General features: G+C 34.0%; 1 protein-coding gene across 1 annotated transcript in view; it reads right to left on the bottom strand.

The window, feature by feature from the left end:
* LOC127851928 (discoidin domain-containing receptor 2-like) overlaps positions 1-18,823 on the bottom strand; it is a 210,409-nt gene that overhangs the window by 129,492 nt on the left and 62,094 nt on the right. Inside the window, exon 2 of the mRNA XM_052385924.1 lies at positions 11,599-11,634. Within this exon, the coding sequence (XP_052241884.1) occupies positions 11,599-11,634 (36 nt within the window). The remainder of the gene's footprint in view (positions 1-11,598; positions 11,635-18,823) is intronic.

Below are 18,823 nucleotides of genomic sequence, written 5' to 3' on the forward strand. Positions count from 1 at the left end.
TTAAAGTATCATCCCAAAATACCAGGGAGTAATGCATGTGCATAAAGTATCATCCCAGAATACCAGGGAGTAATGCCTGTGCTTAAAATATCTCCCCAGAATATTAGGGAGTAATGCATGTGCTTAAAGTATCATCCCAGAATACCAGGGAGTAATGCATGTGCTTAAAGTATCTCCCCAGAATATTAGGGAGTAATGCATGTGCTTAAAGTATCATCCCAGAATACCAGGGAGTACTGCATGTGCTTAAAGTATCTCCCCAGAATATTAGGGAGTAATGCATGTGCTTAAAGTATCATCCCAGAATACCAGGGAGTGATGCCTGTGCTTAAAGTATCATCCCAGAATACCAGGGAGTAATGCCTGTGCTTAAAGTATCTCCCCAGAATATTAGGGAGTAATGCATGTGCTTAAAGTATCATCCCAGAATACCAGGGAGTAATGCATGTGCTTAAAGTATCATCCCAGAATACCAGGGAGTAATGCATGTGCTTAAAGTATATCCCCAGAATATTAGGGAGTAATGCATGTGCTTAAAGTATCTCCCCAGAATATTAGGGAGTAATGCATGTGCTTAAAGTATCATCCCAGAATACCAGGGAGTAATGCCTGTGCTTAAAGTATCTCCCCAGAATATTAGGGAGTAATGCATGTGCTTAAAGTATCATCCCAGAATACCAGGGAGTAATGCATGTGCTTAAAGTATCTCCCCAGAATATTAGGGAGTAATGCATGTGCTTAAAGTATCATCCCAGAATACCAGGGAGTAATGCATGTGCTTAAAGTATCTCCCCAGAATATTAGGGAGTAATGCATGTGCTTAAAGTATCATCCCAGAATACCAGGGAGTAATGCCTGTGCTTAAAGTATCATCCCAGAATACCAGGGAGTAATGCCTGTGCTTAAAGTATCTCCCCAGAATATTAGGGAGTAATGCATGTGCTTAAAGTATCATCCCAGAATACCAGGGAGTAATGCATGTGCTTAAAGTATCATCCCAGAATACCAGGGAGTAATGCATGTGCTTAAAGTATCATCCCAGAATACCAGATAGTAATGCATGTGCTTAAAGTATCTCCCCAGAATATTAGGGAGTAATGCATGTGCTTAAAGTATCATCCCAGAATACCAGGGAGTAATGCATGTGCTTAAAGTATCATCCCAGAATACCAGGGAGTACAGGGCGTAATGCATGTGCTTAAAGTGTCATCCCAGAATACCAGGGCATAATGCATGTGCTTAAAGTATCATCCCAGAATACCAGGGCGTAATGCATGTGCTTAAAGTATCATCCCAGAATACCAGGGAGTAATGCATGTGCTTAAAGTATCTCCCCAGAATATTAGGGAGTAATGCATGTGCTTAAAGTATCATCCCAGAATACCAGGGAGTAATGCATGTGCTTAAAGTATCTCCCCAGAATATTAGGGAGTAATGCATGTGCTTAAAGTATCATCCCAGAATACCAGGGAGTAATGCCTGTGCTTTAAGTATCATCCCAGAATACCAGGGAGTAATGCCTGTGCTTAAAGTATCTCCCCAGAATATTAGGGAGTAATGCATGTGCTTAAAGTATCATCCCAGTATACCAGGGAGTAATGCATGTGCTTAAAGTATCATCCCAGAATACCAGGGAGTAATGCATGTGCTTAAAGTATCATCCCAGAATACCAGGGAGTAATGCATGTGCTTAAAGTATCTCCCCAGAATATTAGGGAGTAATGCATGTGCTTTAAGTATCATCCCAGAATACCAGGGAGTAATGCATGTGCTTAAAGTATCATCCCAGAATACCAGGGAGTACAGGGCGTAATGCATGTGCTTAAAGTATCATCCCAGAATACCAGGGCATAATGCATGTGCTTAAAGTATCACCCCAGAATACCAGGGAGTAATGCATGTGCTTAAAGTGTCATCCCAGAATACCAGGGCATAATGCATGTGCTTAAAGTATCATCCCAGAATACCAGGGAGTAATGCATGTGCTTAAAGTATCATCCCAGAACACCCTGCGAAGTCCACACAGGCTAATCAGGGACGACACTTTCCGCTTCCATGGATTTTTTTTATTAAAATAAGTCTGTTCTAAGGAAAATCCAGTCTTGACTGAAAAAGCCGTCCCTGATTAGCCTTTGCAGACAGCACTGAGGCTATGATCTGGGATGACACTTTCTGCACATGCATTTAGCCAAGTTTTCATAGAACCCATCTCAATTCACATTGACCTTTCCTTATCAGTTGGATCAGCATGGATTCCAACCTAAGCAGCCAAATAATAAAGATAAGGCATGTTCTAATCAAGGCTTCCGGATGCATTGGGATATTGGACATAGCATAAGGACAAGAAATCTACTAGTAATCAGGGAGACCAAGACCGGACAGGAATTGATCACTGGTCAACACTGGATAAAAATCCTGCAAAACTTTTCTTTTTCCCCATATGCTTGTGCATGTAATTACTGGACATTTTGAAGAGCTATAAATGTTTAAGAAGCTGTGCCAAATGTGTTTTATTTATCTGGATAATTAACATAATGATGGGTGTCAATCTGAAATGAAAAGAAGACTTTGAAAAAACTTTAAAAAATGTAAGCCCATAAAATTTGCATTGTCAGGTATTCATGCAAGGTTGCGAGCACATTTTGCACATTCAGTCTAGAAAATCTATCTTATACATCTTGATCAATAAGTATCTGATCTAAATTCTTATGGAACTTTGTCAGGATCTCATCTAAATCCTAATGTAACCTTGTTAGGATCTGATCTAAATCCTATTGGAACTTTGTCAGGATCTGATCTAAATCCTCATGGAACTTTGTCAGGATCTGATCTAAATCCTATTGGAACTTTGTCAGGATCTGATCTACATCATATTAAAACTTTGTCAGTATCTGATCTAAATCCTATTGGAACTTTGTCAGGATCTGATCTAAATGCTATCGAAACTTTGTCAGTACTTGATCTGAATCATATTGGAACCTTGTCAGTATCTGATCTAAATCCTATTGAAACATTGCCAGTATCTGATCTAAATCCTAAACGGAACTGTGTCAGTATCTGATCTGAAACATATTGGAACTTTGTCAGTAACTGATCTGAATAATATTGGAACTGTGTCAGTAGCTGATCTAAATCCTATTGGAACTTTGTCAGTATCTAATCTGAATCATATTGGAACTTTGTCAGTATCTGATTTTATTCCTATTGTAACATTGTCAGGATCTGATCCAAATCATTTTGAAACTTTGTCAGTAACTGATCTGAATCATATTGGAACTTTGTCAGTATCTGATGTTATTCCTATTGGAACTTTGTCAGTATCTAATCTGAATCATTTTGGAACTTTGTCAGTAACTGATCTGAATCATATTGGAACTTTGTGAGTATCTGATCTTATTCCTATTTGAACATTGTCAGTATCTGATCTAAATCATTTTGGAACATTGTCAGTACCTGATCTAAATCCTATTGGAACTTTGTCAGTATCTTATCTGAATCATATTGGAACTATGTCAGTATCTGATCTAATCATATTGAAAATTTGTCAGTAACTGATCTTAATCCTATTGGAACTTTGTCAGTAACTGATCTTAATCCTATTGGAACTTTGTCAGTAACTGATCTTATTCCTATTCGAACTGTGTCTGTATCTGATCTTAATCATTTTGGAACTTTGTCAATATCTGATCAAAATCATAAAGGAACTTTGTCAGTAGTATCTGATCTAAATCCTAATGAAACTTTGTCAGTATATGATCTGAATTCTATTGGCACTTTGTAAGTATCTGATCCAAATCCCATTTGAACTTTGCCTGATAGAAGTCTTACTTTCTGACATGTGATGCATGTTCAAATGAAACTAGTTTAAGGTACTTAAATATTGTTTTGAAAAATTAAGATACCTGTGGTATACCAGTGAAGTTCATTTATAACAATAAAAGTTCAAGCAGGTAACATAATCCTAAACAAATACCCCAGTGCCAGCTTAAGTGTATAAATTGAGGACATGTTACCTATGAAATTGCCAATTAAAGACAACCATATCATTAATCAATTAAAAGTTATTTGACTAGATAGAAAAGTGCTCCTAGTACTCAGTAATTATCTTTACAAACTGGCAAGAAATCAACTTTCTCCTAGTACCCTTTATTTACCCACAAACAAGTGTTAATCATTCACAACACCTCCAAGCACTGTAAAGATTGTCACCAATTGAAATTCGACAATTAATGAGCGACACTTACAAAACATTCTTAATAAGTAACTCAATACAGCTGTAATATAACGCAAGCTGTCTATCAAATTCAGAAAAATATCCATCTTCAGTTCCACTCATCCATCATCATTCCGATATATCTGTTTCACTACCAAATTTAATACTGTTATTTTACCACCACCCCCACCCCCCAGCCTCATGTAAAAGATACATAGTACAGTGTGACATTTCATTTTTTATTTCAGAGCATGTAGTTTTCACTGCTACTCTTCAAGGTTGAAACACCATTCAAATTAAGCTCCTATCACTTACACACCCTTTCCTTTAATTGGACTCGCAAGAACTTTAACAAGATATATACCACATTAGACTTGCAAATACCTCTAATAAACATTAACACTCAATGTTACATACTGTTAAACGATCATTCAAGAGACTTTGATCTCACAGTTTCCATCTAAAAAGGTTTCAAACAGGGAGATACTTAGGAATCACTTTCTTTTCATACAAAACATTCAACTACTGAGTTCACTTTACATACAAATGGCCATCATAAATAAAATCTTTACTTGGTCTGAATTACTACTTAAATTTCACAAACTGTTCCCCATGGCTAGATTGACTCCATGTACAATGTCATATCAGGACATTGAATATTAGCAATCAGCAGCACATTTGAACCAGAAGTTAAAGCTTAGTTCAGATTGTACTTTTGCCAGTACCTCGACTATCTATAAATGTGAAGTCTGAAATTTTGATAATACTCAATATTGAAAGAAACTTGTTAAATGCATAACAAATTCATTGTGTTGGTCAAATGCTAATAATTTGGAATAAAAATGGACTAAGATAAATTTGATTATTTAATAAAGAAAGTTATATTTGTCAATAGGCTCAATAACTAAACATGGCTTTCAAATTTAATTTTGTCCACTTCAAATTTTCATCATTTCTACAAACAAAGTCATGTCACTTAATTGTTCCTGATTCAATTACAGAATGGTCAAGCCAATTTGCAAACCCAGACTGTCTTGTTTTCTTTGGTCAAGGTGAAATGGTTAATGAGTGACAGTACCATCTGCATTGGTTATTTCATTGTAATTAAAAATAATCAAATGAGCCGTTTTAATTACGTTTGGTAAAGACAGTGCAAGAGTGTGGTATTAGCTTATTGTTTCATCCACCCTTTTTCTTCCAAGATATTTTTTACCTATAATGGTCATAATAAAAACTTTTTCCCGTTCCAATCAATACAGAAAACACCCCATAAGAAACATTAATGACTTAACCTAATTCTTTAGACAATTATTGGTCAACCTTATTATCCACTGCCATAGGCGGAGGGATATTGTTTTGGCGTTTTCAGTCTCTCCGTCCTTCCGTCCGTCCAGAGCCATATCTTGGAAGTGCTTTGGCAGATTTCATTGAAACTTGGTATGAGTATGTATATGGATAAGAGGATGATGCACGCCAAATGGCATTGTACACCATCAGTTAATAACAGAGTAATGGCCCTTTGTATCTTGAAAAAATGCTTTTTTGTGTGTGTCCGGAGCCATATTTTTGAAGTGCTTTGGCGGATTTCATTGAAACTTGATATGAGTATATATATGGATAAGAGGATGATGCACCCCAAATGGCATTGTACACTATCTGTTAATAACGCAGTTATGGTCCTTTGTATCTTGAAAAAATGCTTTTTTGAGTGTCAAATATAATACTTTTGTGTCCAGAAGCATATTGGCGGGGAAATCAATTCTACGAATTTGCTTGTTTAAGACTCAGTTTTATAAATGTTGATATATGTATTAGTGTGTTAGTGTGAAACACCAAAATGAGCCAAATGTAATGTTAAAATGGGTCTTATGCCATATGCAGTGTGTATCTGGTATGTCTGTATCCGAAGACATAACCCTTTGAATATTTTATTATATTTCTCAGCAAAATAGATTAACACATTTTGTAACTAGAAATGGCGCGGCAGAGGCCGACTCGTATCCCCATGCCGCATGTTTGACCCAGGGGCACCCCAGGGCTGGTAATGGGGTCTGGCATAGTTGAGATTGACAGTATTGTCATAAGAGAAGTTCAGTATCAATTAGAAGTGAATCTGTGTAGAAATGAAGAAGTTAAGTAAAAGGCAATTTTGGGTGGGTGTGGCCTATGTGGGCGGGGCACCCCAGGGTTGGTAATGGGGCTATGCATAGTTGAGATTGACCGTATTGTCATAAGAATAGTTCAGTATCAAGTAGAAGTGAATCGGTGTAGAAATGAAGAAATTATAGCAAAAGGCAATTTTGTGTGGGTGCAGTGGCCTATTTGGGCGGGGTGCCCCAGGGTTGGTAATTGGGCCATGCATAGTTGAGATTTACCGTATTGTCATAAGAGTAGTTCAGTATCAATTAGAAGTGAATCGCGCTGTAGAAACGAAGAAGTTATAGTAAAAGGCAATTTTGGTTGTGTGTGGCCTGTGGGTGGGGTGCCCTAAGGGTTGGTAATGGGGCCATGCATAGTTGAGATTGACCGTATTGTCATAAGAGAGGTTCAGTATCAATTTGAAGTAAATAGGTGCAGAAATGAAGAAGTTTATGTAAAATAACATAAAAAAATGAGTGAAAACTCTGACCCGGCCCCGCCCCAACCCCCATAACTTTTGACCCTGGGGTCAGATCAAAATTCCAAATAGTGCAGGGTCGCACATATGCTCATAGCTACCATGTGTGTAAGTTTCAAGGTTCTAGTGCTTATAGTGTAGGAGGAGATAGTTCTAGAACTGTTCTAGAACAAACCTTCAGAACTTTTTTAGAACTATTTGTTCTACAAATTATTCTCATTTAATGTTCAACAACTGTTCTAAATCATTCTAGAGCATTTTAAGGATGATTCCAGAACACTTCTAGTCATTTGTTCCAGTACAATTCTAGAAATGTTATAGAACAGTTCTAAAACGTTTCGCAGGGGAATGTTGCAAGTTTCATGAAAAAATATTAAGAACTTTTAAAGTTATCTCAGGATCAAGAAAACCACCATTTTCAGCAGTATTTCTAGTCTATTTGTTGCCATAGCAACCCGAATTTTTGACGTAGGAACAAAATGAAATGGCGTGCATTATGTCCATTTTGCCATCTATCCACGTTTCAAGTTTCATGAAAAAATATTAAAAACTTGTAAAGTTATCGCAGGATCCAGAAAAGTGTGACAGACAGACTCACAGACAGACAGACGGACAGACACACAGAGCGCAAATCATAACTCCCCTCCGGTGAAACCGGTAGGGGACAATAAAAGCGAGAATCACAAAGCAAAGAATCACTAAGCAAAGATCATTATAAAGTGACCCAAGCTGAAGGTTTTAACAGATCAAGTAAAATTGGTTCAACAAACGAATCAAGTCAGATATTGCATGACATAACAATCCATTTATGAGCTATTCACACTTAAGGCCCTGACTGAAGGGGTCATCCCCAAAGGCAAACATAAAAGCCTTTCAGAGCCCCTTTGTGTGCTGTCACACCACTCTTGCATGCCATGGATGTTTTCTGTTCCAATTGTGACCAAATATCAGTCCCATTGTAAGAAAGCTGAATAAACAGTCTGTCGAAATTTGACTCTGGTTGCTATTATTCCTGTATTTGCCCTTAATTAAGAAAGCATGGCTTTATTATTTGGAAATACAAATAATGGGAACAATTGCCCAAACCCAGGTCTGGTCACTTTGAATAGCATTCTTTCAATGAAGCCCATGCAGGCACAGCCAAAGTTGGTTAATAGAACGCCACTGTAAAGTTGTACCCTGAGACATAATTATATCATCAATTAAACAAGAGCACCGCATAACCGGTGCCAATGCTCGGCTGCACTCATCAAGGTGCATCTACATATGAAATTTTAAAGTTGTAGGTGGAATCACTTTGATTTTAGAGCCATTAATGTCAAGGTTTTAGCGCAACGCTGATGGTGGACGGCAGACGCCGGATGACCAGCTGGCTAATATACAATACCTAGGCTTTTCTCGGAAAACAGCAGAGCTAAAAATACAAGTATACAACTTATAACTTCTCTTACTTGTTGCAGTGTTCCCTCCCATCTGTTATGGTTTTTGCATATATAGCTGTCTTAAACCCAGATTGTTACCTTAATTGATCTTCAAAAAGTACTAAATTATAACTCAAACACTGATTTACTATCATGGTTGTGCAGTGAAGCCTAAAGGAGTAACGCCATTTGCAAACCCACTTTTCTGTTTGTTTATTTATACGACACAAACAATTACTGCTGCATTCCTGAAATTACCTCATGTTAATACATCATTATAGCCTCTTATTGTTTGTGTAAGCCATATCATTTTGACATCATGACACACAAAAGAGAACACATGCCATTGAAATGCAAAATCACCAAAAACAAGTCTGCCATTGGAGAAACATTAGATAAATGTAAGTTTGGCCTAAAAGGAGCATCTTTTATTCACAATGATTTTATCAAGACTATTGTCAAGCAATTTAAGTCCCCTACCAGCTCCACCATTGTCAGAAATTCCACCATTTTCAGATTATTTTTTTTAATTTGTTGCCATAGCAACCAGAATTTTTGACGTACAGTAGGAACAAAATGAAATGACGTGCATAATGTCCATATTGCCATCTATCCATGTTTCAAGTTTCATGAAAAAATATTAAGAACTTTAAAAGTTATCGCAAAATCCAGAAAAGTGTGACTGACTGACTGACTGACTGACTGACTGACTGACTGACTGACTGACTGACTGACTGACTGACTGACTGACTGACTGACTGACTGACTGACTGACTGACTGACTGACTGACTGACTGACTGACTGTCAGACAGACGGAGTGCAAACCATAAGTCTCCTCTGGTGAAACCGGTAGGGGACTAACAAGCATTCTTGTATCTTGAAATTAAATACAATCTGTGGCAAAACAAAATTGGGAAATGAATGTTGAAATTTGTCGTGACTCTTTACTTCTATATCAGTATTTTATTAAATAAAATTACAATTGTCCAAACAGTGAAAGTTAAACTAAAAAATCCTTCCGAATAAAAAATACCCAGATATAGTAAAGCGCATTTGAATTCATGAATCGTGCAATTTAATTTAATTAGAACATACATGGCAAATTTTAACTGTTCCAAGGAATGGGCGTCATACTCTTAACTTGTTTTCTCATTAATCATAGGGAGAAGTTAAGGCAAGTTATAGAAATTAAAAAATAACCAATTATTAGCTCATTTATCTTACTTCAATTAGTGTAAAGAAGTATTCATTCCATGAAAAGGCTCCATATAGGGTGAAACATTTCAACAATTATCGTCATCATGTCAAAATTACACAACTCATTACCCGTCAAAGTGATAAATGAATGCGCAATTAAATGCTCCGTGTATTTTTGGTCACAAAACTATACACATATTTTAGATCTGAATAAATTTAAATGAGTTGATGCCTATCAAGGCAGTAGATTAATTGGCCCCAATTTTAGCAATCACACTGAAATGATGAAAAGATTGTTATCACAAGAAATAAATTAAAACAGTCACACATATTCCCTTGTACTTATATTCACAACACACATAGACTTTTATACGACTTGGTCTGACTTAAAACTTACTTATCAATTGATAAATAAAAACATATGAGTCAGTATGTGTATATTCACCAATGTTGTATATTTTTACTTAAGATTTTGACATTCTTAATTTTCTTTCAAATGTTTATCAATTAAAGATAAATATTTTAACACCAAATACATGTGTGTGGCCCTGTCTGCATAAACCCCACAATAACTCAATATCTCAAATTCAATATTTTTTAAAATTAAATATCATTCATAAAATACAAGGCAATCAACACTTAACTAGCTATCTGCACTGCACTATAACCTTTATTAGTCAGAATGTGTTAGTAAATATTTAAGTATGTTTACTGTTATGAGTGTCTGTCAATGTAATTAACGATTATTATGAACCAAAACTGTTGAATATTATAATTTACGTTTAAATATAATGCATAGTTAGAATAAGCTTTTTCTTAAATGAAATCTATTTAAGGTAAGGTGTAAGTAAAAATATATCATTAATAATAAGACATGACAAATAAGTTTTTTCTTAAAAGAAAAAAATCTAAAGGTAAAGTATACGTTATTAAACTATATCCTTAATTTTAAGAAATGACTTTTATAATTTAATACAATTAATATACAGTTACATATGTTATTATAGATACTCAGGATCAATAATCAATATAGACAATCAAAAAATGTTAGTAATACATATAAAAAGTGGTTATATCATCAACACATGTACATTGTCTATTATTTGATTACAATCATTAATAGTGTATTATCAGCTTCCATGTTATATATAAGTGAATATACCTTAATGTTGATCTTCCTTATTTAATGATTTCTCAATAAGGGCTTCTACCAACTCTTGTCACATATTGTAAAATTACTTCGACTTTATCAATTAATACTACCAAATCAAAAATTTATTTGGGATATTTTGCATTTCAATGATTAAAATATGTTTAAATTTCAAACTTTATGTTTTGCTTGTTTATCTTGAGCAAACAACCTCACTTTTATTGCCAAAACAGGCTGTTTTGTCGTGTACCTAGAAAAAGGAATCCTCTCCTTAGTCAGCACCATTCAATATGGAAACTGCCACTGATGTTTTTAAAAATTCACACACACTGATGTTTATAAAAATTCAAACACACTGATGTTTATAAAAATTCAAGCACACTGATGTTTATAAAAATTTCAAACACACCTTAATTCCAACAAGCGTTATTTGAACTATTTCGGGATTTATTTTCCATGCAGTAGTCAGCGAAGTGTGCAACAGATTTAATAAAAACATATTTATTCATTTATAAGTAGTCTAATGCTTTCTTTGTATTTCTTTTTTTAATGTTTTTATACATGCAATGGAACTATCTGACATAACCATAGTTAAAAATTGAAAATTAGCAATAATATACAAATAACACAAGTACATACAGGAGTATAGATCAGCTAATCTTTAAATAATCCTAGTTCTGGATTAAACTGGGCTTCATATAATATATTATGTGCGTAAAGTGTCGTCCCAAATTAGCCTGTGCAGTCTGCACAGGCTTATGAGGGACAAAACATTCTGCCTACACTGATTTTTGTTTAGAAGAGACCTCATTTAACCAAAAAATTCCATGAAAGCATAGAGTATAGTCCCTGATTAGCCTGTACTGAGACTGCACAAGCTAACCTGGGGAAAAAATGAACGAACATGCATTAAGCCCGTTTTTCCTAGAATTAAGGTCATTTATCAAAAGGCAAACATACATAAAAACACACACAAAACGTGCAAGGATCAATACATACTTCGTTTTTTGAAGTTGTGCTGGCCGGCATCAGAGGCTAAAAATAAAGCAAAACAAAATGGTTGAAGCGACAGACGGACAGAAGTGTTGCATATACGCACTTAAGACATGGACAGTCACAATAACATGTTTACCACCAACATGCTTACCATGGTTACAACATTGTGAAATAGTGACAGCCATACAAAAACCTTACAATGACAAAAAACATGTAGATAAATTATACCCCCACAATTATATATATTATTATTATTTTATATTGTATATACATTAAGTACCACAAATTATAACATCCCATTAAGTCGTCCCATTAAGTCCAGTTTACCAACAGCGAGGCTTAAAGCGGGTATATACGATTTTTTATATGTGTTTAATTGTAATATATTGATAAAATATGTTACAATAACACAAAATAGGCAAGAAAAATTATACATTAAAGCCGAATTTCATAAAATGCAGCAAAGACAAATTAGCGCCCGGAGCCGATAGTGACATACATATTTTCCTACAATAACCGAAGCATTTGTCTTTGTATTAGGATCGGAGACAGTGTTCGTGTGTCGTATGAATAGATATCGTTGCAGGAATTCAAATAAACCGTTAAACTAAGTTTAGATGCACATCGTACATGTATGGTATACATGCTGGCGAATTCGGCTGTACAGCCGTTTTCAATTTCAGAATTAAATATCTGGCTTATTTCGCATTTTTCGACATATGTTCTTCTTAACTTTTATTTTAATTTATATTGAAATATATATATAATAAGTTTTTTACACAGTTTATATAAATTCATAAATATTTGACAAAATCGTATATATCCGCTTTAAATGTTTCACATTGGGTTAATAAAGGTCTTTAAAATACTTATATAGAAGTTGCTTTTCAAGCAGTTGAATAAACATCACTAAGTTTTCAATATTTGATATGATAAAGTAAAACGAATGTATACTTCATACATCCACTAAACTGTGCTAAGAAATTTAATATTAATTAGTCTTTGTGGCCTAGATATTTAGAGTGGTATTGTTTTGAGGTTATAATGAAGTATAAGGTAAGCATAAATTAAGGTTAAATGAAAATAATATTTCTGGTCCAGACATACAACACACACAGACTGTATGACACAACTATGGCATAACATTAATATATGTACCAAACTGAGAACATGACATCAATACAATGTGCTTTACAAAATATAAAAATATAATTTTATCTCACACAAACTATATTTCTGATTTTTATCAGAAAGAATCAGATATATGATTGCATAATACCAATATTTTATATTATATAAGTTTCAAATAATAAAATTCATGCATATACATCATAATCATACAGTGACATTTTATATGTTTGGTCGTTTTTAGAGTTCCTTGCAAGTTACCATGACGCATAACTATGCGATAAGGGAAGTAAATCAGTAAATTAATAAAGTTACTTACATGTACTTAGTAGAGTTTTTTTAAGATTAAACAGTAACAGTCCATATAAGATATGTGTGAGTTTAAGGACACTACAGTGAAGAAAGAGTTGACAAGGAAATGACATTTTGTGAGGTTAATCCTACCCGAAAAGAGATTATCAAGGGAAGTACCGAGTAAGTCAGAGGATCAAGAGAGACCACTCTATATGGTGGAATGAAACCCAACTCTAAATGGTGGATATGTAACCAAATACCCTCCATACATACATGAAGCATTTGCAAGTTCTGCTATTGTTGTATTCTGCTTTTCTGTTGTTGTAGCTGCAGTTTAAATAAGAGGGCTTATCAAAATACTTTGAGTTAATTGATTAATCTTGTCCAAAATCTTGTTTTTTCTCTGATTATTTTTTGGAATTGCTGCGTAGGATGGGTTTTGACCTTGATTTATTTAGATTATAATTATGCAGCGGAACAATTCAATGCCCAATAGAATTGCACACATTCTAATTGTAGGGAATGCAAACTTACAACATAGGTTAAATGTCCGTCAATAATTGGTGCAAACTCAAGGTGTTTAAAGTGTACATAATTATTCAAGTAAGCTATTAGAATAACGTTGTGAATATATTTTTGACAAAAACACTTGTACTGAAGATAATAATGAACACTATTAGTCATTGCGTACATGATGAACAGACTTTTTAATTCATTCTCATAAGGAAATAAGCATTTTATTTAGCATACATAGTAAGCGTTCTGTAGATAGCAATTATTAGGCATCAATTCACTGGGCCCATGTCGATCAAATACAAATAATGCTTGCTGAGCTTGCGTGATGCTCTGATATGATACTGTTAAATAAATTGTGAAATTTCATTTATAAACTAACTGTGTATGTTAATTTATATTTGAATAGTGGTTGCATTTTCTTTTCCTATTTAATTTTCAATGTGCATTTTATCAACTTCACCAGTATTTACGCTGTCCAATGTATAATATTGAAAAACTTTCCAAACAACCATTAAACATGGTAAATGAAGTTTTGAAAACGAGAAAATGTTATCGATATTAACTTATTTTCATCAGCTTAGCAAAATAACTCGATAAGCAAATTGTTATGAACATTTTATTTTGGTTCCACATAACTCTTTCACCAAGAACAAAACAGAAATATGTAATACGAGACCACTTAAATTCTTCAGTGTTTGGTACACTTGCATTATTCATAATGTGTCAGAATAATATTTAGGCTGCATCAGATAGTATAACATGTCAACAGAATGATATCTGTCCATCTTAATTTTCTGTTGCCTTTTTTCGCTGTATTTAGCATATTTTTGACTCCTAGGTCAAGTTTTAAATTTTGTTTATATACAGTTACATAAAGAGGCTATTCTCTACTATATAGGATTTCACTCAAATATTTGAATATTGTTCACACAAAAAATACTCGAAAAAAAAGCATTGTAATATGTATTGACAAAAAATGACATCATTCTAAATATAATAGCAATAAAACAATGTACCAAATCTGAATTGAATCAAAACAACAATTATGAGTTAACAGTGTCTAAAAATCACTGTGAATATGTGTTTTATGTTAGAATTGTGGAAGGATTGCTTAAACAACTTTAATTTCAAGCCCCAAAGGAACATGAATACTGAAGAATCGACCTCAACAATTTTCAAAGAAGCAGTTAATGGCTTTAATTGGAGGTCATGTCAATCAAATACCACGGGCTATGGTATTTGTATCTGTTAAAGACAATTTAATCACCAATTTAAATCAAGTGTAGCAAGAAGATGAGTCTCACCAGGGAGACTGGCTTCTTGAATTCCTCACATTTACAACATTGGACAGCTTGGACAAAGAAATCATTGAACACATGCAGTCCAACCTTTTATCCTGACAACCAATCAGATCAGCTGTTACATCTTTTCATTGGGTCTGATTGGTTCTGGCATAAGGCAACTTGCATTTTCACAAAATTGGTAATCTAAATTTGTTTTATCAAATAAAAAATAACTGACGGAATAAGACATTTTTACGAAGTACATAGAGACCAGTTCCTAATTTAGGGATATTTATTCTTTCAATTGTTTTAATGAAAAAAGTACTTTAAGAAAAAAAATTAAACTTAAAAAGCTGCATTTGTAAAAACCGAATATTGTCACACTTAAGTTTTTATTTACCAGACTTGTACAGACTGGGCCTTTTGCAATGTGAAAAAGCATTTTAAACAATTGTGTTTAATACAAGACCATTTGAATAAATGAATTCTAAAGGTGACACTGCAGCATAAGATCAGAAGCAAAAATTTGCATTTTTTGTAATGGAAAAATATTTTTGTTTCATGCATGTCTTAACTTTTATCATCACAATCCCGGTATTGTGTGAGGACCACCAGTTTTCAGGAGGTGTTTAATGCAGGATGTAATAGGATAGCCTAGATATGCGCAGTCCAGATTTAAACAAATTATAGGAAGCTATTCAAATGTCAATCATAATCACAGTACCCTGGCGATCACCGTGTCAATCTTAACAATTGGAAAGACTTGGATTTTTACCCTTTAGAATTCTTTGCCATGCATTGCAAAAAAAATGCTGAAATGTGCAAAAGCCTAACAATTGATTGTGAGCATTTTCACATGCGTCAATTCTGCAGTAACTTTGTGTTCAAAATTTTGTCAAAATATCAGTGATTGACAAGTCAGGTCAAAGGGCTACACAGAAGTAAAAAGAGCCCAAAGGTGATTTATTTAGCTCAAATTACTTTAATGACAGTAAAATTGTTCTTTATGTTTCTTAAGCAAATTAGCTTTCATTGAATCACACGCTTTGAGAGAGATTTAAAAACATATTTTTCTTCAGTTAATTACACTTATGACTGACATTTTATTTTCAGAAGATAATTGTTGACAGTTTATGAGGATTTCACTTTTAACATTTTAGTGACTCTTAAGTTATTCGAACAATATTGGAATTTATAAGACATCTTCAAAGTGAATTTGTGTTATAAATTTTTGTAAATAAGATGCTTCAGTGGTTTGATAATGTAACAAGTAAATTTAACCTTCGCTAAAAACTGCTTCAAACATTGCTATGTTTTAATTTATGTAATTTATTAAAGACTGTATTACAATGAGGGTGAAACTTAGACTATGTGGCACTGCGACTGAAACTTAGACTGTATTTCAATGAGGGTGAAACTTAGACTGTATCACAATTAATATGTTAATCAAATAGGACAGTTTCCTACTCAACCCTCATTCATGGGCCCTAAAACTGTATGCACCCACATTTGTTGTGAAGTAAACTGTTGAACCTTTGAGTAATGTTGTTTTTTCACAAGGAGCTTCAGGTAGAATTCTTTTACCAGATTACAGCTCCCTGCTCACCACTGCTCATTAGTCTAGCAGCAGTGAATCATTTTAATCCATATTGACAAGTGTTAAATTACTTCTTAAGTTTCCAACATTTATGGTCTTTCAAGATTAAAGCCACTGTTTTCCAAAACGGGCCCTAATTAGTCTGCTACAATACTGCCTTGGCGAAATGTTGTTCATGATTTCATGAACACTTCAAGCCATAATCAGGAATTGTTCATGAACCGTTCTCAAAAAGTTCCTGATCTTGGTTCATGAATTTTTGGACATGAACTGTTCTTAAGACATGTTCATGAACAGTTTAAGAATTTTTGTTGAACACTTCAAAGTTCATGAACAGTTCTTCATCTAACCATAAATACTTAGTAATGAACATTTCATGAACAATTATTTCTGATGACTTTTTTGAGACAGACTTTGAGGATCCATCATGAATAATTCATGAATTCCTTTGTGCTAGATGTTTCATAAATATTTTTGAAAGTAATATTGAAATGTCTAGCATACTAATCTTGTAGATTTGTGAAACCTGTGAAGTTAGTATGAATATGCATAGTATTTTCACCGCTGTAAGTAAGAGTTTTGGACCTGTTCTAGAGAATTTTAAGAACATTTGTACAAGAACTGTTCAAGAACTGCCTTCAGGAACAGTTCAATAACTTTTTAAGGACCTTTCCTGTTCTTGAATTATTCTTAAACTATTCTTGAACACTTTAAGAACTTTTTTGAACAACATGTTTCCTTCTGATGTTCTTAAACAGGTCTACACAATGTTTTTGAACATATGATGGACTTTATAAGAATCCAATATGTTCTTAAAAGGATCTGTCATTGTTCTTGGAAGACTTAAAAGACAAGTTTAAGAACGTTTTAAGGAAATCTTATTTCAAAAACAATTTAAGATGATATCAAGAACTCAAACATGTACATTGCATTGCTGATTTTACAAAGGAAGAATATTGTGTGCACAGGAAGTTGAAACGGAAGGCACATGGTTTATGTTATATTTGAAAATGTACGTCTTTAATAAATTACCGTCTGAACTGATCAGCCATTGGTTCCATTTCAAGTTCTTTGGCACTGTAAGTGTAACCATTTCAGGGAAACCATTGATTAGTAAATGATTCTTGAACTGAAAATGAGACTATTCATAATTATTTAAATACATTAATTATTCATGAACATATGGTGCAAAGTTGTATTATGAAATTTAAAGAGTATTATCAAACCACTTGTATCTCAGTTATTAGTGTTATATTTAAATTATTGTTATATGTTGCTATCAATATGTTAAGTGCTAATAAAAGACTTGTTTCTTCTTACCCTGACCTGTTTGTTGAGCTTTGGTAACACTTATGATAACCTTTGCATAAATTGACAAATTCTTGTTCATCAATAGTTCATGAACACTTCATGCCACCTCAGTTCATGAACTCTTGAAGAACTATGGTTCATGAACTATTCACTGACAGTCTGTGAACAGAAAATGAGCCATTGAAAAATAGAAGAAAATGTTCATGAACTGTTCATGAACAGCAAAACCCTAAATATTTTTTCAAGAATTGTGTTGTTCGTGAACTGTTCAAGAACACTTCATGCCATTGGTGTTCATAAATAGTTCATGAACATTTCATGCCATAATGGTTCAAGAATAGTTCATGAACACTTCATGCCACACGGGTTCAAGAATAGTTCATGAACACTTCATGCCATTAGGTTTCAAGAATATTTCATGAACACTTCATGCCATTAGTGTTCATGAACAGTTCATTAACTAAAATTTCAAGAACATTTCACATTTTCTGTTTACTGACTATTCGTGAACAATTCATGAACTCAGTTCACGAACAGTTCACGAATTATTCGTGAACTGCAGAACAACATTTTGCAGGGGTGGGGAAATACTCATGAAGGGATCTCAGCTGCAAGGAAAGGGGGCTGTAACTGGAGCCCTATAAACTGGTCCTTTAAAGCAACAAACTCTGGGAATTTATTCACGATTCCTATTATTTTTCTTCTTTTAAATCAGATAAAAGAAATACATGAAAAAATGTTACATGTTGTGTTCATGCTCTTTTCCATGCTCAAATGATTTGATAACAAATCAAATTACATAAAATGGAATTAAACTCCAGGATCTCAATTTAAGGGGAACAGCATCATTATTTGAATACAATTTAGCTCGGAATGATATACCTTCATTTAGTCCGTGCATGATATAGACTTGGGAGTTTTATGGTAATCTTACATACCATAATGTATGCATGTGTATAGGTAATTGGTTAGGTGTTAATTATCATCACAGGATTTTGCCTCCTTGAGTATGTGTCTAGTTGCCAGCGTAAATTGCTCAATGTAAAGGGACCAATTAAAGACATTTGATCCTTGGAGGATGAAAGGGCTGCCACAGATT

This window comes from Dreissena polymorpha, chromosome 11 (assembly GCF_020536995.1).
Source record: "Dreissena polymorpha isolate Duluth1 chromosome 11, UMN_Dpol_1.0, whole genome shotgun sequence".
NCBI lineage: Eukaryota > Metazoa > Mollusca > Bivalvia > Myida > Dreissenidae > Dreissena > Dreissena polymorpha.